Genomic DNA, 27164 nt, shown 5'->3' with positions numbered 1-27164 from the left:
CAAAAATTAACCATAAAAACAATATAGAATATAAAATAATTAATACTACTTCAAATATATAAAACAACAATATTTAAAATATGTTAACTTAGAGTAAATTTAAAAACACTTTATACAATAAATATAATTTAATTTAAGGTGTTCTGAGTTTCATTTGGATAACATGTTGGTTTGTTGAATGGTATCGCTTAGTGGAAGTTTCATTTTAAATTTTTTACAAGATATTATACTTAATATAAATTTCATTTTATTTAAGATAAATTAATTGAGTTAATTATTCGCAGCGCAACTCCCTCGTCGTTACACTTGTATATCGATAAGTTTGCCTTCGGTGCTTATATCCGATAGGAGTGTTTCGGATAATTCTTTGCGAGCTTTTTGCACTACCCAAAACATAAGAGCCACACCGCAAATGACCTATAAAAATATAAAAACTATTAAATAACTTGCTTATTTAATTAAAATAATTATATTTTAAAAATAACATTTTGTATTTATTTCTTGTGCCCAAACCTCCAGCTCCTTAAAACAAACTGAAGATTTGTTACCGGCATGTTGGAGGATTGGGCACAAGAAAGGAATATAAAATGTAAATAATACAATAAATAAATCGTAAGTAACATAATACTATTAGTCTCGGTAAATCTAGGGAGGAAGTTCCGATTTTTCTGGCAATGTGTTTTGACAACGCATTCTGGACGACTTTAATATTCATAGCAAATTTTTTGACTACGCTATATGTTCATATAGCATCCTTCCCGAGATATTGACAAAAACAATACACCTCTTGTAGTGGCAAAAAGTACATGCAATTTTTGCTTTGATCACTGCTTTTAGGTGTTTTCGTTTAAAAATTTTCTAGTTTAAAGACTAATAGTCATTACCCTAGATATAGCCATTTAACTTCAAATTAAAGGAAAATTTATTATTTTGATAACATATCTGAACAGGATATCCAATTTTATCCAAACATATTTTCCAGAATAGTTCAGAAGTGCCTATCCCATAGGCAAATGATATAGACATCAAGTCTAAAAATCAAAAATATATAGAAAGCAGATAATAGAGATCTACTAAGACACTCTAAATTCAAGTAAAGACAAAAATTTTTTTATAGTATCTAGAAAGTGTATAGCGTTTATAAAACAATAATGTTAAGTGCAATGTTTTTTTATTTTAAATACATTTTTATTTGGTGAGCAATTCAATACTATAATACTCGTAAAATACAAAAATTAAAACTAAAGCACATATAATAAAGAGAACTAGACAATTTATGTAATAAATAATATGTAATTTTTTTAGAACCTATTATTAAGTATAGTCCATTATTTCTCAGTAAGAAAGAAAAAAGCTTAGGGAGGCAATAACTGTTTTGGTCGAACATTGTTGTAAGAGTTAAGATGCATGTAAAATAGTTATTCATCACAAATTAATCCATCTATTTCTAAATATTATTCATATTGCTAGCCTATAATTTATGTAGTTGTCGAAATTTAACCCGATTTCTTTTGATCGTTACAATACGGGTTTGATTCCGTTATATATCCTATACTGTTTTCCAACCGCATTATTCTAAATTCAACGTGTCGTTTATTCATTCATTGTATTTATTTATATTCCACTATTATATGTGGACCAGTGTAATTTCTACGTATGCAAACTTTTCGGATATAACAGGACTCCACAAAGAGTTGGGTTTTAACAACAAATTTGCCGAATAAAACAAATAGTCCAATAAATACAAATTGACTTAATAAGTAATATTAAATTATTCACTTATAATCTCAGCAAGAGCATAAATGAGGATGCATTGCCTGGATAATGTTATTTAAAATGAAAGAATAGTGATAATTACGAAATGGACGAAGAGAACATTTGACAAAGAGGTCTAAAACCATACGACTAAGAAGTAAGAGTACGTAAGTAAGACTAACTTACTGCGAGCTGTTCCGTTATATGTTGACAGCTCAAAGTTATCTTAATAACTTATATAAACGTTCTGAATAACACCTCCAACGTTCTGAACTTCATTTTATTTAATTATATATAACCATACAGAGTTCTACTATTGCCAAATGCTCAACGTAAATGATTTAAGGAATTGGGGACTTAGTGACTTAGCTTTATGAGTTCGCATATAAGATTACATATATTCTAAGACTACAGATACTAAAGTTAGAACTTAGACCCTGTTAAATTAGAAGCAAAATTTGCGCGTGCTTTTTAACCCAACAAGACATAGATTTGTCTACCTTGCAAGCAGAATCGTGGACCCAAATAAAAGAGGTAAAATTAAGCCTACAACAAATTCAAGATTTATATTAATGTTCTACAAATGTTTTAAAGATATAGTTAAAGAAATAGTGAAAGAAAATCTAGAATTAATAAAAGAAAAATTAGAATATTTTTTACTTCTATAACTATATATTTTTACAAAAAAAAAATAATTGGTCACAAATTGAAAGCTAAATAAGTTTGGGAACCTGCAGGTTAGAATAAAAAGTACTAGATATACATTCGTATTTTTTTTCGAAATTCATTGCACAATTTTAGGTATAAATTATAAATATTAAATGTAAAGTTGAAACAGAAATGAAATTGACAAAAAATCAATTGAACAAAAGTTGAATTGCACACGCAAAGCGATAAAGTCTATATTTTTATTGATTGCACTTTAATGTGAAACTTTGAAATATCACAGTAATGTATTTTTTACTTCAGCTCAAAGGGAAGAAAGAATATAGGAATAAAAATTCTGTTCAGTTTAATTTACCTCAATGCCAAAGCTTATGTAGCCTGTCAACGCTGTGCCGTGATTGTTCAGAACTTCATGCATTGACCTCAACGTTGAACCCAAGTAAACGTTTATTGTCTGCGCCGGTAGTAGACCCAGAAACGTCGCTGAATGGTAGATGCGAGGTTGAATTGAGCTGACCTGCAGAAATTAAATAAAACGAGTAAGTAAAAAGGCAATAAAAGCAAAAAAAAAAAATATAAAAACAAAAGAAAAAGAAAAACAATAATAAAATAAATAAAACTAGAATGTGAAATTTTTATAAATTCATTTAAATGTGTGAAATGATATAAAAACTGGGAACCAGAAAATGACATAATCAGGAGAGATGACCGTTTAAGAAAACGTTCGTTTCACACAGCTTTCGTTGTATGTATATATAGAATATATATATTATTATAGACCTCTTTATAGAATTACTATAAGGATATACTTAAAATAGTGACATAAAAGATTTTCGCACTTATACAAGGGTCAGTATTTATATTTCGGGCCTTGGCAATACTGATTGTTGTCAGGTGTTATCTGAAGTTTTCATATGAAAGTTTGACATTATTAAACCTAATCTACCTTAGACTTTTTGTCAAAAGAGCTTTATTTGTGTGATTTACAATGATTTGTAAATTGAGTAAGAGTGAGTGAGTCAGAATTGTTGATTGATTACGACTTTCGACGTGAAATATCATCGTGCATCGAACAACTTACTTCCACATTTGGCGATGAAGCTCCATCCTTTACCACTGTGAAACACTGAAACGCTGTTACAATGATTTTAATCGTGGCCGCAGTTCGCTTACTGACGAAATTCGTATTCGTGAAGGTCGTTCAAAATCAATTGTTGTGCCAGAGAAAACATTGATGCTGTGCAAAAACCGATACTCATAATGCAAGATCCTCATGCGACATACTGTGAGATTGTGGGAACTCTAGGCATTAGTTCCACCAGCATATAATAAGTATTGCACGATCATTTAACCGTGAGAAAAGTTTGTTCTTTTTGAATCCCCCATAATTTGACCAAATCTTAAAAAGAAGCTCTCTCTCTCGTGATGATAGGTGCATACAAATGCTTAAGAAGTACAAGGGCGAATGACGGTGTTTTATAAGACGTATATAAGATTGTAACAGGTGACGAATCATGAATATATGCATATGAGCCGGAACGTAAACAGCAGCCGAATGTCTCAAGATGAACCAAATCCAAAAAAAGTAGTTCACGCTCGAAGAGTTTCGAAACAAATGTTTTTTCGAAAAAACTGGTTATGTGGCAACTATACCACTCCTCGGGGATTGCCACTTTGACGTTGTGAGGAGGCTCAGTAGTTACGAAGAATCTTCGACCGATGCTGGCGGTAGCTTGCTACTGGTAGGGCCTCCCTTGCATGTAAGGTCGAATGAGGTGTAATTAAGCTAAGCGCAGTCCACAATGTAGCGTCGGTACTCATATTGAATGAATACCATTACAGGATCGTAAAACGATCAATTTCGAATGGTATACAACCATTTGTTTACCGGAAGTCTTCAGTGAAATACAGAAAACAAACAAGCGCCGTCGGATTATTCTCCATTAAGACACCGCGAGTGCTCACACATTTCGTCTAATAACCGACATTTGAACAAATCAAATTGATAGGTTATCCGTCGTACAGTCCTGATTTTGCACCCAATGACTTCTTGTTCGCGTCAAGAACGTCAAGAATAAATTGCATGGACAACGGTTTTTGTCGGCGGAAGAAGCCGTTCTTGCATTTAAAAAGCATGTTTTGGAGGTGTCTGAAGAAGATTGGAAAAATTGCTTCGATAAATGGTTCGAACGCATGTATAAGTGTATTGATCATAAAGCAAAATACTTCGAGAAACAATAAATAGGCTCAAAATATAAATAGTGAACCTCGTACACTAAATACTTAATTTCAAATATCATCAATTGTAAAATGAATTAAAAAAACAATTTAAATGTAAATATGCAGAATAATTAAAGAATAATACATTAAAATTGCTATTTTTGTAAGAAAAGTATATAAAATGTTATTTACGAGTTTATCAGCAATTAGCATTATTTTATTTGATGAATAAAAATTATTTTACGTGTAATTTAGCAACTTATTTTAAGTTTCTTAATTACATATTCACTGACAAACGTTGCGTATCGAAACATATTTATAATTCTCAATAGAGACACCATCCCTCCACTGACTTATATAATCTCACTCCATTGAATATCATTTTTTACAAGCTTTCGTAAAATTTTAAATGCAAAATTCGTCACATTCAAAATTTCGACTTGGGTCCCAAGCAGGGGAACCAGTTTGAATATCAAGTCTAAAATTCGCTACTTAATTTTCTCGTTTAGAGTAATTGTGCTCATAGCTCAACACTTGTCCCAATAAATACGAAGGTAAATAGTAAATAAATTTAACAAACAAAAAATTGGAACTGTTGCTAAGTTAGTTTTTTTTCGTCGATACAAATACACACTCCCCTTACTCCTATCGATATGAATTAAATTATATTCTAAATTAAATACGCTAACAAGCGAAACAATCAATTTGCACTGCATTAATATCTGTTCGAGGCATGTGAATATTGAGTAGCAAAGTTTATGTGTACTTTATGTATTAAATATTTATATATAGATATACAATATTTGATATATGTATATAAGTAAAAGACACAAATTATTGAAAAGAAAAAATTTTATTAAAAATATTCCACTGTATTTTAAATGAATTTAAATTTAATTGATTTGATGAAATTAATTTACACAATTAGTGACATGTCACAGCAGGGCTTCATGAAATCGAACCATATACAGAGTTATGATCGGAGTTATATTAAGGGCTATGTTATGCAAAAAGTTATGGACTATTCACAATTTGGTCTTTTGGGTTATGACGAAAATGCCTGTTGTACGCAGTGTCACAGAAATTGTAATGATTTGTTCCTAAAAGACACAAATGTTCACATTTATTACTGAACAATACTGTTTTAACTACGTGACGACGCACAGATAGCCTTGTCCAGAGAATACCCTTCTTCTTTTAAATCTTCTCTTACTTCGTCTCTCATGAAGAAATTTGAACCGAGATTTTGTTTTTTCGCTTACTCTCAATTCTATAATTTGTCTCGAAAACAACAATATTGATTTTGACGAGCGCATAAATATCCATAAGAGTATAACTGCTAAGAACTGCAGAGCTATCTTTTTTATATAGTAAATCAATTTATAATACAATTTAAATTTTATGGAGGTTCTAAAATTGGAATGAGTTTAGCTTTTCATTCCCAGTGGGTGCTAACAAATTAGAACACTTAGAAATTAGAATTCTTATATATAAGAATCTGATTTTATCACACGTTGAGTTGTTTGCATTGAGAGTTGTCTTTTTTTTTTATTTCGGTTAAAGTTATCACATAAACATTACTGCATACAGTATGCCATTATATCCGCGAAATTGGGTTTTAGTGTTATCCGAGAATTCCAAAAAATGGTGGATAATATATATGGAAAACAAAGTAAGCATATGAAATACAGAAAAATGTGATGTATACAAATATGAATTGATATGAATGAAAATACTATATAAAATCAACAATATTTATTATTTGTGATATAGGTTTTAACAAATTGCAGTACGTGTGATTACTGGGACATTAACAATGCACTGTGTATTTCAGCAATTCTTCAACGTGACACATTCCAATAAGTGGATTATGTAACAGTTGTCGTGACGAAGAGGATGTGGAACCTATATATAGTTGATGGGTAATCTTTTATTCGGCAGTCTGTCAGACTTGTCAAGACTTTCAAAAAAGTCTTTTAGACTTTTTATAGTAGATTTGTCAAATCTATTTAACATCATTGTAAAATCAAACGGTCTAACAAGCCATTTTGGAAACAATAGATAGTATAGTTCGTCTCCTTCTGACAATTTTATGGGCTTCACAATAGACAATTTTTTTCTTCGAGTGTACCAATATTTCATGCGCATTTCATATTTTACCATAAACTATTGGATAGTTTATCGGGATTATTAAATCGACTATTTAGCAAACCCACGTTTGCATTTCGGAGTTGTGTGCTTTGACAGTATCCACCATTTTAAAAACTGATACGTCCTAACCATAGATAACTGTATTTCTTTTCATCGAATGTAATAGTGATGTTCACCCAATCGATCAAAGTCTTATAAAGTTAACTGAATTATTAAAAAGAATTTTAATATTTGCTATAGTTAAAGCTGGCGAATCGAATAATCAGAACTAGAATAATATTATAGAACCAATCAAGTTTATCCAAGGAATTCCATTTGCATAGCAGAAATCAAAGAATAGAATAAACATGTTTTAAACGGGATTATAAAAGATAAGCACAGTATCAATAAGCTCTCAGATATATAGTCTGGAAGACGTTTGGCTACAGTAAAGTGGTGGAAAGTGTCGTACTTATTAAAGGCAGCCTTTGATGGCAATCAAAACGTACATACCCTTCAGAAGGTGATTTCACGATAACGTTGTGTGATAAAGAGAAAGCAAGATATGTTCGCATGATATGACATGTCAAAAATCAATGAATCAAATTAATCAATCAATTAACAATCAAATACACAATTTAAAATTTTGGAATATATAAAAAATAAACTTTAAATGATCATAATTTTTTAACCCATTTAAGTGCAGACATATAAAGACTCGTAATATGATTTGAACTATTTGTATAAAACACAAAAAATTAGTCGGTACTAGTATAGATCTTACTGTACTTATGAAACAGTTTAACTAAATTTTAATGAATCTTTTAATAAAGCATATAATTTATAAAATTAGGTCTATAAGTAGTAGATTATTTTAATACAGAATTAAATATTTATAAGTTTTATATTCTATCGTTGATTCTATTAAAATAAGAAGTTTGATTTATATATTTTTATATTTTATATTAATATTATTATATACATATATATATTTATATTCATAAAATGGTCTTTCATACATACAAAAATTATTGAATATTTTATATGTAAATAGTAAAACTTATTTACCCTTTAATATAATCAAGAATATATTAAAAAATGATACTGTTTTAGATCGTCTATTATATATTTTTATATTTTATTGGCATTTCTTTGAAAATTTTAGAGTAGACGAAAACAATCATTCGACGAATTTTAATTAATTTTTTTTTTGACGAATAAAAAATTGGAAAATGATATAATTAAATTAAACTTAATTATCCGGTGCAAATGCACTGAGAAAGCAGACAACATTCGCAATGTATAAAAAACAGAAAAATCTATTTTTGAAGAATTAAAAACAGCAAAAATACATTTAATGCGTAAATTCTTTTAAAATGTTGACAATGACGTAGCTCTTCACCTCAAATTTAAAAAAAAGAAATCGCCAAATATTTAGAGCAGTTGATTGAATTGAATAAAAAATCGGAATTTTAGTGAAACAATATAATAAACAAAAAATAAAAATACATATAGAATTTAAACTATAAACAATAATCAGAATTTCGTTTACATTTTTTTATTTATTTTTATTTAAAATTATTATATAGGTATATAATTTATATGTATATGTAATTAATCCAATTAGAATTACCTATTCTGCTTTACATTTTCTCTCAAGCATAATCTATCTAAATGTAATTACAAGAATTTTCGAATTAATTTAATTCTGAACTCTAAATAGACATAGCACTACTGTGCTATGTTTATATATAGTTCAACTTCAGTTGACTAGGAACGTACTTTTCACTAACAATAAAAATTATGGTTAGGTTGTGAGTAGAATGTGAGTAGAAGTAGGCGGAGAACTGTAATTGGAGATAGTTATGTTCAATCGGAGGTTAAGTTGACTCGTAAGTTAAATCGCGAATAAAACTGTTTTTTCTTCATACAACATATGTATGTAGTATGTAGTAGTATGCCTTAACAGCTTAAGACTATGGTGCTTTACAAACACATGTATCGAGATAAAACGCCGATAAACGGCTCATTGGAAATTCCAAAGAATTTTCGCCGGTACCAATGAAGTTATGTGTTCAGGACTTAACTTTGACCTTGGTATGATACGAGGTCTACCAAAACCTCTGCTGATCTTTAGGTCTCAGCACCCGGCGATGAATACGTACTCAACGCCGAATGAATGATAAGCAAATACCAATCATTCTACCCACGTAAATTTGGGTATTAACCACAGCCACTACGGGTCCAACCTCAACTGGTCAGCACAACCTGCAGGCCACTGGCCCCCGTAGTACCAGATTTGCAGCTCTGGTCGAGTGTCGCATATGGTGCGGTCACTTACTTACATGTACACTCCTGAACAGTGTCGGCATAGTGCCGGGATTTTAGGCTCCTCTTACGACAGGCATGCCTAACTCGGGAATATTCTAACCTCTTACTCGTAGGGCGAATATGTATGTAGTATGTATACATGCGGTAAAATCTCTCCTTTTCTATACTATGGTACCAGTTTTTTTTTAAATATCTATGACTCTGTAAGATGCGACTCGCTTTGATAAAGTCTATATGTAGTTCAACCCTCTTTTTATTTTGTGTTGACATTACTCTATATGTGATAGTCCACTAAATGTTTAAAAATAATTAAAAAATATAAAAAATTTTACCAATCGCACTATAGACCAGGTCATTCAGGCCACTGTTAGTTTTAATGATGTTCTCAACTAGTTGAATTAAAAAATCGATTTGAAATAAATAGAACCTTAAAAATTAAGTTAGCATATCTATTACTTTGACAATCTAAAATCAATGAACTCATTAACTTATTATTTATTTATTATTACAGAATTTGCACTGCAACTGAACTACATGGCATGCCATAGTCGAGTATTTAAAGTTAATTGTTGTTCATTTTCATTTGACGAGTAAACAATGTACAGAATAAATGATCTGCATTTGCTTACAGAAATAAAGTGAATTTATAATAAAATGTATAAAAAATTTTGTAGCAATTTAAAGAATATAATTTTAATGTTTTTTTTTAATTATCTTGGACTTACTCCAAATATCGCATTTTGTATTCCGAATGGAATTGGCGTAAGACGCGTAAATAACACAACTTTGAACGCTCTTGGTCCAGATATAACGCGCAGTATTGCACGGCCAGTCTCGTTTTTGATCAGTCTGAAAATAAAAATAATATGGAAGATGTAAACGTCATGAAAGAATCACAATATATACACAATTAAATATAAACATTTGTTTAGAATAAATAAGACTTTTAAAAAATATTTATATAGCATGATTTTTTTATAAAAAGAAACGTATTATATTAATCAAATTAAAAAATAAATTAAAATGAAGGATAAATTTGATTGCGTAGTAAATTATACAAAATTCGCCGAGATATCCATCTACCGGGTACTACCTTATGCCAACGGATTATACCAGACAGAACTATTTTAAGCAGCTTTTTTCAATATACTATATATCGTTACGGTTTACATCTCGAAACAATGATGTTTGAAATTGCACATTTTCTATACAACTGTTAGTGATCATACATACAAAAGCTACACACATCATCTAATAACTAGTATCTGCAATTTTAACATTGATTACACAAAAAACTGGGAACAATAACTTCACTTGTCTACCTGTTGTTAATGGTCTCATGTAAAAATTTCCAAATTTAAAGCCCAATATCGTAAAAACTAAGTGATATATAGTGATATATAACAAAGTGGAAAAAGCTGTTTCCACAACTATAGCTGACTTAACTAAACTCGATTGCCTAATACACAAATCTAAAACATTACATAGTATAACATATATACAACATATATTGTAGCGTATAACTATTCAAGAAATTTGCTATATAATCTAATGCAATAAAAAAAACCCTTCAAAATAAAATCCAATTATAAATGGACTTTCCCATTTCAGATTAAAACAGTCTGATTTTATAATAAATTAGCATCACAATGTTTAAAACAACTATTTAATAATTAGGCAATGTTAATGTGAAAATATTTATTTATGAGATATGTTTTTCTAGAGATAACGAACTTGTTATCAAACAACTTTTTATTGGAAAAGTGGATTGGTACCTACGTCAGAATTTTGAGAACTACATATGTATTTTGAAAAATTTTATATTTAACTTAGTATAGTATTATCTTTATTTTCTGTAGTATTATCTTTTACTATATTACTTTATTAATTGTATTCTCTAGAAATCATGAGAATAAATTAATTAAGAATAAAACAGAAAATTGTGGCAATTCGTTTCATTAAGACATCAGTGAAAAAATTATACAATATATAAAATATACACTTATGTAGGTAGGTTAAATGTTTCCAACTTAATTTTTTTTTTAACTTTTAAAAATTTTACACTGTGGCATAATAACGAATAGATAATCTATTCATCACATTAACGCATTTTGTATTAAAATTTGCAAAATAGCTAACTTTTAAATATTTTTATTTTAAGAATTCTTAAACAATAGTTCCATAGATCTGTATTGTATACCTATGTGATGACAATGATTTAAATACATTCTTGCATAAAACTTTAAGATCACCTCAATATTTTCCATAGTACCAATTTCAAAAAATATAATATGTGAATAACATAATTATACAAATTTATTCTTTAAATAAAGTCTATAAATCTTAGTCTTTACTTAAATTTTCTTCTCTACATAATTTATTTGTCATACCGAAATCCATTTAAAACAAAAGGTACAAAAGGATCTTAAACTTGATCACTTTATCCCATAAAATAATACACTGTACCGTTAATGCGTCTTTGAATTCTAAGAGAAATTAATAGAAACGAACTATGGTAAGTTTCAGAATTATTTAAATTTGTTCACAGTTTTGTTGCTTATTTTTACAACCTGCCAGTTCAGGCATTATTTACTACTCTCAAGTATATAAAGATCTGGACTACGACCAGATCATACGAATACCTCTATTTAAATCCTTGCCCCTACCAGCTGGGGTTGTAGGTTAATTTATGATCATTTTTTGGAATAGGAAAGTAGCGAGTGGACTCATACTTCCTCATATCTATCACTCTTAAAATTTAAAATTAATGAAATCATTAACTTATTTATTTATTATTATTACTGAATTTGCACTGCAACTGAACTACATGGCATGTTATAACCGATTGGGTTCATACTTCCTCAGCGGGCGGGTAAAGGGCTACATGGCCAAATTAATCCAAATGTAGAACCTCTGACATGACACATAGAAGCAAATCAAAAGTATCTAGGTTAATATCTGTCTTTACAAAGCACTGAACCATAAAACGGCATGAGGCTAAATTTGGCGTACCCTGTAGTTTCTCTTGTAACGCAAGATCGACAACCGGCAATCGAAGAAAGGACATCAAAACACCTATTGTGTTTGGGACACCTTTCTTTAACACACTTAGCGACATCTCCAGCACCAGCATTGACCAGACTCTCTCCTTTATAAATGTTTCAGGCTGGTTCTAACTTAACTATTCCTTTATCCATTATTACAAGGAATTGTCAAATCAAATTGACTTTCTTACCTAATAAGGAGGATTCGTTCCCATCTCCACTTCACCTAACCTAACAACTAGGTTATAGTTAAAAATCAATACATTTTTCTTTATACCAAGACATTATTTTATGATTAAAATGACACCTAAGAGACAATCAAAATTGATTCCTTTAGTGGCTTTTTCTCTTTTATAAGCGGAACCAAACGAGTTTTTAGCATTGATTATTATTATTGTTAAGGGGGATCTGTACACTTTTATATAATTATTTCAATAAACACTATTAGTAAAATGTATATTATTATATTACAATAAAAAATTCACTAGAAATTTTTTTCAATTTTATTTGAAGAAAGATTAATAAACCTCACAGTAATCCAATGCTTAGGATTTAAATCATTTGTTTGGTTCAAAGATATTGGATTGGATTGGATTCGTTATCTGACAATAGTAAAACAGCAATAAAATAGAATCTATTTATTGTCGGATAATCTAATTTACTTTCAGTAGTTTTTTTTTTTAATAAAATTAATTTCTCTAATAATTTAATGTTTAAATTATATTAATAGAAATTTTAAATAAATATGTGATATAAGAGAAGTATTTCCATTTTTCCTAAGTTTATAAAAATACTTTCTAAACTTTTTAACTAAATTTAATTCAATTATTCCTTTTTATTTATATATATTATTTTATACGGAAATATTTGAACGTGTCTACTTGAATTTAATATGAAACACCTATTAAGTACGATTTAAAAATAATTATTCAAAGACTCTGCCCCCAAGCCCTTTATGTTATAGTTGTTGAAACAATTTCACAGGCAGTCAAACATTTCAAGAACATCGTCGGCACATTGCATGCCACTAATGACAGGTTCTCAAATTACTGACTTGTTAAGCGCAATACTTCACTAATTTATACATACTTACATCGCTGATGTGTTAATAATGCCCAATAAATTAGTCATGAATAGGATAATTAGTTTAATATTAAAGATACTTACTCCACACAATGCAAGGTAATGAGTTTGATTTGATAAGTTGTGAACTTATATATTACAATATCTCACATTTATTATGCGTACGTATAAAAAGTGAACCTTTTTGGCAATAGTTTACATTCAGAGAACTTTTTAATATAGGAAAATATTATATTTACGGACTAGATCCAAAATTTTTACCATTGATACAGATATACATTCACTTCCGAAAATATTTTCACTTACAAGAATATCTTTAGGATCAAATAAATATAAATGGCAATAGCTTATAATCAAAGATATAGAAAAACATTATATTTATAAACTAGATCCTATCCATATGATAGGAGGTAATCAGTAAACAAGACTGTTGACCGAAATTAACAGAACTCACAATATTTATTTTTTTTTCGGTCTAGGCCCCATCATATAGTGTTCATAACACACGAATGCATCGATGAACGCCACATTAGAACAAGTTTCAGCCCTATTTACAGAAGCCATGCATTCCAACATGAGCTTTCCACAAGTGCAGCATAGTAATGTATGAAGGTGAAGACACTATGAAATATACGTGGATACGTGAGCAGTGTGGATCAATGGGCACATTTTAGGGCATATATGAGACGAGTCTTGTCTTTTTGAGAGATGGGCTATCACTTTGTGTCTTTTATAATGTGAATAGTTTATAGGAATATAGTAACATGGATTCAACCATTTTATATTGATACGTATCAAATCGAAATAATAAGCAAAAATTACCAAATTTAAATAAAAATATTTGAAAGTAATGTTTCTGTCACTTCCAGTATTCACAAATTCTTAAAAAAACAGTTAAATACATAAGCTGCTATGGAAATATAAATTTAAAAAACTAAAGAAACAAGTTGTGAGGCTTTTTTAGAATTTGGTACTCAGTTACAGATTTCTTAAACGAAGTACAAGAAATTTGATGTCATTTATAAGTCTATAAGTAGCATTCCATATATTAACCATATAATTGTTTGATTTTTCGAATAAATACTGGTCCTTTACAAGTTATTGAGGATAATGTAATTGTGTGTGGAAAAATTCGAGTCAAGTACTTATAAAATATTTTAATACTATGGGCATTGTTTGTGACATACCATGTACTTAATTCTGACTCTATCGATACAATGTGAAATAAAAAAATAAATTAAAAAGTTATAAAGGTTATAGCATTTATAATAATAGCAATATTAATAATACCCATAAAAACTAATTTAAAAAAATTATTGTGATTATCCATAATTTAAAAAAAATTATTATAATCAATTTAATTAGCTGTAATCACTTACCATTTTATAAAAGCAAAGATATTTGTGATACATATTTGAGTTATTTATTTGTGATATAAATATGGCATCAAAATCAAGTGTTATTAAAAATATTTTAAAATAATTTAAGAAGCTCTACCTATACTATACCTATAAGCCGATATAGGCATGTTTTTGAGATATTAGATTTAAATTTTGTAATATTATAATTTTATAATATTAATTAATTAATTATATTATTAATTACATTATTAAAAATTAATAGTGCTTACTAGCATAGATTCGCTGCACATTTTCATGTCAAATCCTACATCTTTAAAGCCGATATCTTAAGAACTAAGCTATAACAACATACCTTCTGCTCAAAAAGTATCCGGATTTTGTTGTTTGTTAACTACTCCTTAAGTAATAGACCTCTTTTAAAAAGTTTTTTTGTTATGTTGGTACACCCTTTCTTGACATATGTATGGTGCAAATTTGAGCGCCTTCTGTCAATTAGTTTGTTTACAGCAGCTGTTAATGTGAAACTACCTCAAGGGCATTTAGCGACTTTAACTATGAAAAATTCTTGTTGAAACACGGCACTACTGTCATCGCTCAGGCACCATATTTGCCAGATCTGGATCCGTGAGACTTTTTCCTGTTCCCGAAACTCAAATTGCTCCTTCGTGGTAAGCGTTTTAAGTCGTTTGAATCGGTAAAAGAGAATTCGATGAAGGAACTAATAACCATACCTGCACGGGCCTACGAAAGGTGTATGGAAGATTGGGTTAAGCGTTGGAATATATGTAGATCGCTTCAGAAGGAGCATATTTTGAAAGAGATAAAATATATTTGGAATAAAATCTAAATAATAAATTTGTGTGTTTTATTTACAAAATCCGAGTACTTTTTGAGCAGAAGGTATAGTGTAATGAAAGACACTTGCCCAAAACATTGAAGCATACCAAAATTCGTTGTCAACCTGCGGTACTCGAAAAATCCGAATCGTGCTAAAAATAAATTCACATTAAAATGAAAATCAATATATGGACGTTAACCCCATCGTTTTAAAAACTGATTAAAAATCAATTTAATTAAAAAATTTGATTAGAGTAGCAAAAGCTACATCCATATATAAAAACACGTGGCTAGTGCTTTAAAATTAACGTTTTATATACAAATCCAACTTTGTTTTAAATAGAAAAATTTATTTTAATTGTTTAATTACTACTAATAAATTTAAATTTATGAATCCATAAAAAAGCATTTACTCAACTGTATAATTAAAAGGAAACAAATTGTAAGCTACTTCATTTTATTGGCATCAATTCAAGAGTAATTTGTGGCTGGGAACGACACCCAATCAATTATTATTATAAAAACATAAACAATTTACTTTCATTTTTTTTAAATTGCAAATTTCTTAAAACTTTGATAAGAAGAATATCCAAACGGCATTTTATTTTTGTTTTGAAATTATAATTCTATTTGATAAGAGCAGTAAATAGCTCCGTCATATATTCAATATATATTTTGATGTACTAGTTTCATATTTTAGCAATAACGAATGATTGGCCTAAAAAATTGCCCTTGATAAACTACATATTAAAAGTATTATATTTCAAGATAAATACAAGGACTAATGAAATCTCTCGGTTGTTCTCAACAAAATCAGATATACAATAAAAGGATAATCCATTGACAGAGGTTTATATTTTTGTAATGAAATGAAACTCTATAGTAGACTCTATAGTATAACTCTATAATAGACCATGGACAAATATAAGCTTCAAACAGTAAGCTAATATTATGAGATACTATATTTTAATAACCTATATAAAAAATTTTATATGTGGAAATACCATAAAGATGTAAATAAAGGCTCTTCTCTGCACATCGGCATTAAAAGAAATGTATAACAAGCTTAAAAATTCTATTCTAGAAAGAATCAAATACAGATTTGAAAATAAACAATCTATAAAATAGACAAAAACACAAAAGGACAAAAATTTTACAAAAAAAAATAATGTGGGGTATGTGATATACTTAGTATCTGTAATCCTAAATCATTTAAATAGACGGGATATGTAGCAACAATCAGAAAGTATATAATTTTATTAAATGATGTTATTAATAATTTTATTTTTTATTTTTGTTTCGAACAACCATAATTAGTTAGTATCAATTTAACTAGATTAGGTTAGATTACGTTTCAGAGCACATGCGGATAGAACTATCAACTTCTCAAGTCGGCTTAATCTTTTACTCTTAAAATTTCCGGTGAGAAATTAATTTTATTAATAATGTGATCTCTATGTATTATACTCGTTTAACTTTTTAGTTTTCCAGTTAAAACTAAGGAGATCCGATTAGTGCATTTTCATTATCTGTAACAGTTTAATAAAGAAACGATCTCTTAGACATTAACGTCACTACGTCTGAAAGGGCACACCGGCATACAGTTCATTTAATACTCCAGTAAATACATGAACTGCAGTATTAACAGTTTGCTGAAGCTCAAAAGGTTTTTCATTTATTTCTGTTTAATTTAAACCATAATGTTCTACAGATTTCAAAGTTTTTCCGATTAGACTACAAGTCATTTGTTAATGCGATAGTGATGGTATCGATGTATCGGTCTTACTTGTATACACCCCAGAACATCTTCTGACATTACATCTGTGACCTTGTTCTTTTCAATATTTTTGTAATGTTGTGTATTTATCAGAGAGGTGTGACATATCATTAATATAAAGTATTATACTAAATAATTCAAGAACAAGGTACAGGTGTTGATATATATTCTATTGTTACTATTGTTAGAATAAATACATTTAGTGCATATGCATTTTGTTTTCCATTGATAAACAAAAACAATCTTCAACGCAAAATAAACTGTTTCATTGTGTTTACAAGGCATTTTGAAAACAAAATGTAAAATAATGTATATATGTATTTCGTTACATAAAGAGGCATTAGTATATATACGTATATAAAACGTTATGCAAACTTTGAATTCTTACTATTTTACTATGATTATTAGCATTAAATAAATTAATACAAAAATAATACAATTTCAGTTATACGTTATTTCTTATCTACAAAAATACATATACTTTGTATATAAGTACGTATGTATGTATGTATGTAATTACATTAATTTAACCATATGGTATATGTCTATAGGTCTTACATTATTAATTTATTTGCGTATTTTGAAATGGAAGGCTTAAAGAAATTTCTACACAAATGACAGAAAATGTAGTGAAACCGGAAAAGTAAAGCATTGAACTTCACCTCAAAGTGTGATTTGGACTGAATATAGTCTTATCAATTATCACTGAATAATTCCCTTATATTATATAGATTAAGTACGAATGTGGAAAAATGTTTGTTATTGTTATCAATAAAAAAGTAAAAAATTTATTAAGTCACCACATATTCTGAAACACACTCAACTAAGCATGTAAATATAGATTAAGTAATTATTATATTATAAGAAAATATATTTTTATATACCTATATATAAATATGTGGAATTTATTATAAAAAATTCTCACTTGACCCAGAAAGCATCCATGAGTGCACTTTATTTAATATTTTAAAGGGGAAATACTTGTTAAAAAATTAAAGTAAAATTACCGAACGAGATTAAATTAGCGCAATCCATAGAATATCGTAAAGCTAGTAGGCGATGACTAATTGGTTACGTGTAACTCACTCGGAAATCAAGTTATTGAAAGGTATGTAATATTAAGAACTATATAAAGGCTGATGTGTTCCACTTTATGAAGCTTTTAATAAATAAATTTCAGCGGGAAAAACGAAAACACATCATACAAATATACTAAACTTAAGCGAACCAGACACCTGTGGAGCACAAACACAGAGCTGTGCTATACTATAGACGCAGAGCGATAAGATTTTTTGACGCATTTATTTATTACGTCAAAACTCCCCCAAGTACTTATGCGGCAAAATCACGATATCAGTACACTAAGGAACTGACTAATTAATATTAGTAATTAAGAGTACATGTAAATTTTTAATTATATTATATGTTATAAATAGATTTCACAACCTATAACATTTAAATATGAATGATACATTAAAATTTTTTAGATTATTAAATTTAGATTATGTACGGGTTGACTTAGCATGTTTTAGTATTTTATATATATATATATAAATTAAGTGTTAAAAATTTTAATTAACATATTTAATGTTTAAGGTAAGATATAGCATCGCAGTTAAATTCAAAGTAATATCCCATCTACAACTCAAGTTACTTCCAACTATTTATAATAAACTTATATAATAGGACTAATAATCTATACCAGCTGAAGTACTTGACGCATCTCACGAGGAATTCAAAATGCTCATGTGGCTACACAGAGTAGACTCCGATCACGTTCCTGACGACTGCTCAATGCTTTCTGACAATATTGCAATAACTAATCTGAAAGCAATGAATCTCGATGCGATATACTGGTTAAATACATAAGACCTTAAGATAATTGTATATTCATTTTGTGCTTACAAAATTTTTAATTCTTTTATTGTATAACCATCCGATAACTTGAGGTAACAAATAAATTTACAAACATATTTTTATGGAATCTGTGACATCAATATATCACTAAACTCATTCCTTGACATAAAGCAACTACTAGAGAGTTTATTAGATACATAAACAATAAGTAACCAAAGAGTGGTACGGTCCTACTTGAAGTCTTTATTCTAAATCGTTAATAGTACCATATCGAACTTCTAACAATCCAGAGAGTAACAAATAACTAAAAACAAACTTATTTAAATTTAAGACTATTGCATTCCTTACATTAAATACCTATTGTAAGTGCCACGGATTATATGAAAAACGCGCTACGGTAAACTTAAATTGATTATGTAAAGGAATACCTATATAATAACTATAACTATATCATAAAATCATTTGAAATAATATATTAATTTTAAATTCTCCTCGTAAATAAAATAACATTTCCTAAAGTGAAATATATAAAATAAATAAATTCAACGGAGAAACTCTTTTCTCAATAGATGGTAGGTAGCTAGTTAGAGCTCAATAAGCAATAAAGCCCTTTCTTGATAAACGAAAATAATACCTTCTTTGTTGTGGAGTGCGGAAACTGGAACTAGCATAAATACCAAAAATGACCTCACGCACAAATTTAACGTAAATCAGTTTTTTCAATAGATACTACTCTGAGTTCTTTAAGCAATGGGACTTGGTGACAGTTGTATCAGTACAAGCTCTTTCAATCTAAAACAATCTCTCGACTAAAGAGCTCTACAATTCTCCTAGAAAGTTTTTTCAACCATATAATGCAAAACATTGGACGGATGGATGGAAGAGTAGCGGTGAGTATGGATAAAGAACACACTTCCCTCTGTTATCCGCGGTAGGATTATTGAACGATTTGTAGTCTTGTATGCGTTGATAAATAGCAATAGGATATGCTTCATAAGCTCAATTGCGACATTGACATAACTAAGCGGGTAATAATAACTTATTAGCTTGTTCATGTCAAGGATTTGATAGAATTTCAAAGCTTTGACTAGAGAGGCATTAGATACGGTGATAGAATGCACGTTAAAAGACATCCACATTTTCGATTGAATAATTATACGATAAATGATTTGATTGCACTCAGTAATACCAACTGGCACACGAAGTATACAAAACGCGACCATGAATGATACACGTCTATAAATGTCAACTATTTAAGTACTATAGACGGCAGGAAAAGAAAAATAATTCAGTAGGGCTTATAAGATCTTTGAAGCAGCTTTAAAACGAACAAAAGAGATGGTTTAGTGTGAAAATATATTCAAGCTAAAGACTGAAAGTTTTCAATAGTTACAAGTAGAGTAAGACCCCTAAATTGTAAGAAGGTTTACACTAGATGTCACACTTTAATAGGTTATATATGTATGTATTATATATGGTACATATTTATGTTATTCTTTAACTAATTAATATTGAATATATAAATATATCCCAACGAGACCTTTTAACCTATTATTAAGAATTCGCTACTGCCCGCATTCACTTGGAGAACGCTAAAATTCGCACATATGTCCCATTTTTTAAATTGAATGTGTTAAATTTTTTAAATTAATTTGCGTTGAAGGAAATTTGCGTAAAACTAATTGTAAAATTATAATTTAAAGTGTTGAACACATGTTTTTATTTATGTAATTACACAAAAAACAGAATAGCAAGACAGTCACGTATTTATTAAAAATCTTTTTTAAACATCAATTACACAAGTTTCAAGAATTGGGCTTCATACCAAATCTTCATACAATATGATACTTTTTTAATTATCACTTTTTTTTTGGAGTTACGATACAAAACACGTAATTTTTGTTCCATGAAGAGCTTCTTAGTTACGCCATAGATCTACATTAACCTTAAAAAAGTTATTTTTATTTATCATCATTGTCATCACAATTATTTACAATTACTTAGAGCTGAAGTAATATTTAAATTATATTAAATTATTATGTTGAGGCTAGTTGAGTCAGTGCACTTTAACTCTTTATTAACTGCGAGGTTTCTTCATAAGCTCCCTCTACGACTTGACTGGATTATTGTTTATCACCTCATCAGACTAAGCAATAACTGACCTCACATCTGCATACCTCCCCGAGTAGCCAGTAATTTATTCTGTGCCATATATAAAACACTGGTAGCGGCTTACCAAAAAGGGTCTCTATTATGTGCCCGAAGACAAGTATATTTAACATACTATATTAATATATGGGGGGACTAACTCCCGAAAGACAGTTCCTTCTCATATATCAAACTACAAACGCCTATTTTGTTCGAATGAAATCTTTTTTTTAAATAAAATTATTTTTTAATTTAATTTTCTTAATTAAAAATAAATGTAAATGTTATACATTTTTTACACTTTATGTTCTTCATTATTTGTCTGGTATGAGTAGTTTCGCTTATCTTACTATTATTATTATTATTATTATTTCAGAATATTTAGAGGAAGTATCTTTCTCAAATTGGCATATATATGTACATTTAAAAAATTGAAACTATTTTTGGCTTTGTTTTATACCAAATAATATATGTAGTTGTAAAATTAAATTGATTTCGGATTACTTAATGGCTGGATTAATTTGCTCATTAATTATGACAACGAGAAGTCCAAAATGTATTATAAACCACTTTCCTATATTATAGATAAGATATTTAACATATTATTTTATGACCAAGCAATTTTTAAAATAGTGTTCTCACAGACTAATTGGTCACTTTTTTATTATAGTAAATAATAGATTGAAGTCAAAATATCGATTAAATAAAAATTATTGTACAAATAATTCGTTGTTTTTTTTTATTTTTAATTTTTAACAATCACAAAAAATAGACTAATTAGCTTGTGAGAACACTATTTTAAATATTATAATTAGGTAATTATTTTTTTTTTTAATTTTGCATAGCATTACTTAATTAAGATTTAGTTTTTTTATACAGTAAATATACATATACTTATACATGTACTTGATATAGTTCTTTAATACTTACTTATGCATTGGTATCCGATGCCTAAAACTTCGAATGGTTAAGTGCGCAATTGCAATGCCCAAATTTGCACCCAGTATCACAGTTAGAAATCCCTTAAGAAATCCGAATAAATATCCCGCCGTTATCATTAAAACGAAATAACCGACGACAATTGGAAAACTTACAACAATAAATAACACTATAAATAACGCGAATATCACCCACGGGTTTTGAGTTTCGATCCAATAAAGCAACCGTTTCGCATAGTCGCGTGTTAAATAGGCAACAAACATAAGTGCCAATAATATCGAGAGCGGTACGATATAATTTAAGTACCAAGTACGACAGAGGAACGCATTCATTCGGTAACAGCTCGTATTTCGCTTTTTACTTAAACTGCGACGAGTGGGTGTGTTAGTTGAGGGACTTGGTCCATCTATTAGAAACGCCTCTTGTTCCTCTTCTGCATCCACAACTGATGTTGGACAACAGACTCTACCCGATACAATGCTACTATCGCTATCACTATCTGTTAGGCTGGTGGCGATGCGTCCATTAGAGCTATCTTGTTTAATTATCGTAGATTTAGTTTTTAATGTGCTGCTGTAGTTGCCACTTTTATTACTCAATGATATTGAAACTGTGTTTGGATTTGGAGCCTTTTCCAGCAGTTGTGTATCCTCTGTTGGTAATAGCATATATGAATTGTTGAGAGTACTGGGATTATATAAGAAATCATTATCTTTTTCATCAATTGTCTCACGTGTAAAATTATAAAAAACACCGCTATTTTTACTGGGGGTTTGGTAAAATTGAGTTTGTTGTAAATTTTCCGTAGATGAAACTGGACTTAAAGTAAGTGTCGTGGATAAACTCATTTTTTTTAAATTTTTATATATATGCAGACTTCAATATTAGTCCTTTTTATTTGCTTAAAATTACATTTGGTTCCTTTTTTGGTTAGATTACGGCTATAATAGATAGAGTATGAAATGACAATAATGTAGTATTATAAAGTCTATTATTTTTAAACAATTCAATTTACTCTGTATATAACATATATATATACATATCCTCATACATATATATATTTTATACATATATATTTTATACATATGTATATATATTTTATACATATATATATTATTTATGAGGACTGCTTGATTAATGCACTAATAAGTTTCTAATGATTTTTGAAATATATTTTTCTATTTCTTAGCAATATATAAATCTTTGAGTCTAGATTATCTCTTATATATCTGAAGCATTTTTGCTTTAAAAAAATTCACAATACGCAAGTGTTGATGAATTTCCAAAGGTGGATCAAGAAGAATTTCGAATGTCGATAAGGGAAAAGTTTTAGAAACAAAAGCCTATTCTGAAACATGAAGCTTTGATTAGCAATATGGAGACTCTACAGTTTTATATGGTATAATATAAAAATAGATCATTGAAAAGTGGTTTTGTTGAGTTCGTATGATAACCAAAGATGCTGAACGCTGAAATTTGGTGAATAAAAAACATGAACACCTGATTAAAGATCGAGTAAAGGTGCTGGAAAACGCTGACAATTGTAGCAAAAGTCTTAAGCGAATGTGTTTATAAGAGTTGTTAGCCGAACGTTTGTCACGTTAAGTTATAATTAATCAAAGATATGCCGGTGTAAACAAATTCTTCGTTATACACCACATTTACAAGGATTGGTTCCATATGGCTTAGGCTTTATCTTTGTATCTACTGAACATTTTGGGATTTCTTTTATTTATAACTGCCTTATTCTTTTTAGCGATAAATTAAAATCAATTCAGATTTCTTTAACTTCGTCATTTAATTATTTAAGATGTTCCCTAGTTAAATACAACAACTAGAAATTTGAAGACAATTGATCCTAATATATACATATGGTATCAAATAATTAGACAATATATTTTTCAATAATATAACTTCGAAGACTAAATGTATCTCAAAAATTATATTCAGTTGGGGAGAGGGGTACTCAGGGTTTCTCTATTTACTTGACTAGGACGTTCATCGTCAATTTTTTTTCTGTTTGATATCCGACAGTTTAGGTATCTAATTATTGGTGAACATTTTATTAAGTTGGGTAATTTGAGTTTAAAGTTATTGTTAACTAAATTGAGATGAAAGATTTAAAAAAAATTAAATTTTATAATTTTATCAGTGATTCAGATTTCTAAGTCATACAAAAAAAAAAAAAAAATTTCTATAGAGAAGAGAAGGGGTGATAATAGTTGGGAAATTTTGAAATTCAAAAGAAATTTTTTTTTGGGTTGACAATAAGTTATAATGTTTAAATTTTATTACGATAATAGGTATATGCCAAAAGGCATATGGAAAACATTGATCGTTTATAGTGAAGGTGTGTCACAATGTACCTAATTCTAGAGGAATACTAAAAAACGCAGTCTTTCTGTTTGTTTTCGAAATTTGGATGTAGCGGATGCTACTTGCTCTGTACAATCAATCACTGAAAAGTTGATAAAATTATGTATAAAACATATGAAATGAGGAGGTAAAATATTACCAATGATCGGAAGACGGAACACAAAATAATAATAACCTTTTATACAAGGATAATTACAAAAAACATAACGATATTTGGGTGTTGAGTGCAGAAAATTTGAAGAACCCATTGATTTAAGAGCGTATGGTTACAATTGATGAAAAGCAGGTCGAGTAGAATGACATACTCAGGGACCTCAAGATTGGTTCGATCACAAAAACACATAAAGGATAGATCCCTAAAACTATTTATAAAAACTGACAGGCTTACCAACACCGTGTTATTGAATCTCAGAATTGTTACAGGCTCCTCGGAAGGTATGCATATCTGAGGTCAGTTATTGTTTAATCTGATTAAGTGATAAACAGTAATCCAGTCAATGCGTGATATAAAAACAAAATTAGGTAAAAAAATATGATCTTTGGAACGACTGAGAAAGCCGAGTGTGACGATAAAAAAGGTTATGCTGTGTTTTCGATGGGTTTAAAGGGATACTACCTATTATGAGCGAATGGCAAACCAAACGATTGTTTCCAACCTCTACTGTCAGCAAATAATACGGTTAGAAAGTCATAAAAAAATAGACACTAGATGTTATCATAAAATGCAATATTTGGATTAGTTATAATAAAATTATTTTTGACAAATATTTTCAGTTTTTACTAAAAAACGCCGAATACTATTTATCCAAGTCAATAAGCACGTCATTGGAAACGACACAGGCTTCTCGTTCCCTCAAGCAAAATTTACATGAAGTCAGTGAAGCACTTTTTCGTTACTTTGTGTCGTCAATGTTAATGATTTTGTTAACTCACACACGAGCTACTCACGCACACACACACACAGGTGAAATTGTTCACACACTTCTTATATTTCACAAATAATTGAATTTTTGCATTTTGGCGTGAGACACGAGCTTAATTTGTCGTAGGAAGCCAGAAATCATTTAATGTTTTTGTTGTTTTTGTCAATAACTTGATAAAGCACACAAATTTAAAATCATTTAGCGCTTACTTATCAATGAAATTAGATACAAATTAACATTTTTATTGAAATTAATTCATTTTATTTAATATTTTTACTTTTATTTTTATTTGCGTTGCACTCGAAGCCGTTCAGCATCTTTGCCACCACCAATTGTTTGGAATGGTGAAGACGCGTTAACCACATTCGGTGGGCGATAAATTATTTATATTGGCTGGGTTTGCTTTCTTTTTTTATTATTAAACGATTGTTTCTGATTGTTTCCTTTTAGCTCTTCTCACATTTCGCTTAAAACAAAATCAGCAGCGAATTTCACTTTCTTTTAAGACAACAACAAAATAAGCTGAGATTGTTATTGTTGCTTTATACGCTTTTCACGGTTTAAACAATTACGAAACTTGTTATACATTTCCTTCGTCAGTTTATATTGAAATGAAAGTGCAATGAATATTTTTTATATTTTATATTTTTAAGGTTTCATGTTTAATTTAATTTTAGGTTTCAAAATCTAAAGCAACCTTTGACATTAACGTGCATCCGAAAATGTAAGCATGCGAATATTATTCAAATGAAATTACTTTTTTCCACTTTTTATTTCCAACTCAAATTAACTTTTGTCGTGTGCTACATTAAATTTATAAATTAAATAAATTTGTTTACGTTTAATTTTTTCACTGTTTGTGCATTCCGTATACAACCAATTTTACTTAAAACAAAACTCGCAATGAATTGAAAGCAAAAAAAGTCGAACAATTTGTGTTAGCTCATATGGAATCAGGGTTGCCATCGTATTCCATAACAATTATGTGCAATGTAGATTAGTAGAACGCCGTCGAGTAAATTGAGATTAAGTAAATTAAATTTTCCTAGAGGTTTTTTGCACTGCATTTATGTAAATATTTATATATTTATTTATTGCATTTATTATTTTTAATTAAAACGTTTCAAATTTATTTATTTATTTAATCATATTATAAAATTTTCACAATGGTAACACCTAATTTACCTAATTTTTATCTAATTTACCCTACTCGAAATTCTGGTAAATACCAACATTCGTTGCCATACCAATATAATTTAGTATTTCCCTCAATTTACTATCAATTTACTCGAACTCGCACACGGCCGTAGTAAATAAATGAAAATTGCAGATTTTAATAGAACTTTATTTAACTTTAAGATTCCGTTTTGGTTGACAATATTGTGACTGAAGAAAAATGGATTGGAATCATTAATACAATCTTAAAAAATGATTAACTATTTTACAGTTTCTAGCTAAGTAACGAAGATTATAGGAGTATATAAATTCTATGAACCTTAAACATTTTATTAATCTTAAATTCTAAGCCAATATACTGTTCTGACAGCAATATAACAAACTTGTAATATCTGGTCATGTTAAGTGAAGACTTCATTATATGGCAATACATATATATTATATATTTAAGTTATTCTATCAATAATTTATATATGTTTTATACAAAGTAATTAAAACAATATTATATATCTGTTAACAATTTTTGTTAATATTGAAGCAT

General features: G+C 29.0%; 1 protein-coding gene across 4 annotated transcripts; it reads right to left on the bottom strand.

The window, feature by feature from the left end:
- Positions 1-6: 6 nt before the first annotated feature.
- On the bottom strand, positions 7-26412 carry LOC119668733 (transmembrane protein 64). Of its 4 annotated transcripts, none has more exons than XM_038078338.1 (5): positions 26145-26412; positions 22140-23089; positions 9828-9951; positions 2777-2938; positions 7-417 (listed from the first exon to the last, which is right to left on the bottom strand). In XM_038078338.1, the coding sequence occupies exons 2-5, from the start codon at positions 22994-22996 to the stop codon at positions 301-303; spliced, it is 1260 nt and encodes a 419-aa protein (XP_037934266.1). In that variant the 5' UTR covers positions 22997-23089; positions 26145-26412; the 3' UTR covers positions 7-300. The 4 variants fall into 4 exon arrangements, with proteins under 4 accessions (XP_037934266.1, XP_037934267.1, XP_037934269.1 ...); XM_038078339.1 differs by having other exon boundaries at positions 26205-26412; XM_038078341.1 differs by having other exon boundaries at positions 26287-26412.
- Positions 26413-27164: the final 752 nt, after the last annotated feature.

This window comes from Teleopsis dalmanni, chromosome 1 (genome assembly GCF_002237135.1).
Source record: "Teleopsis dalmanni isolate 2A chromosome 1, ASM223713v2, whole genome shotgun sequence".
Taxonomy (NCBI): Eukaryota; Metazoa; Arthropoda; class Insecta; order Diptera; family Diopsidae; genus Teleopsis; species Teleopsis dalmanni.
The sequence above is the reverse complement of the archived record's forward strand: the minus strand, read 5'-3'. Positions and strand labels throughout refer to the sequence as shown.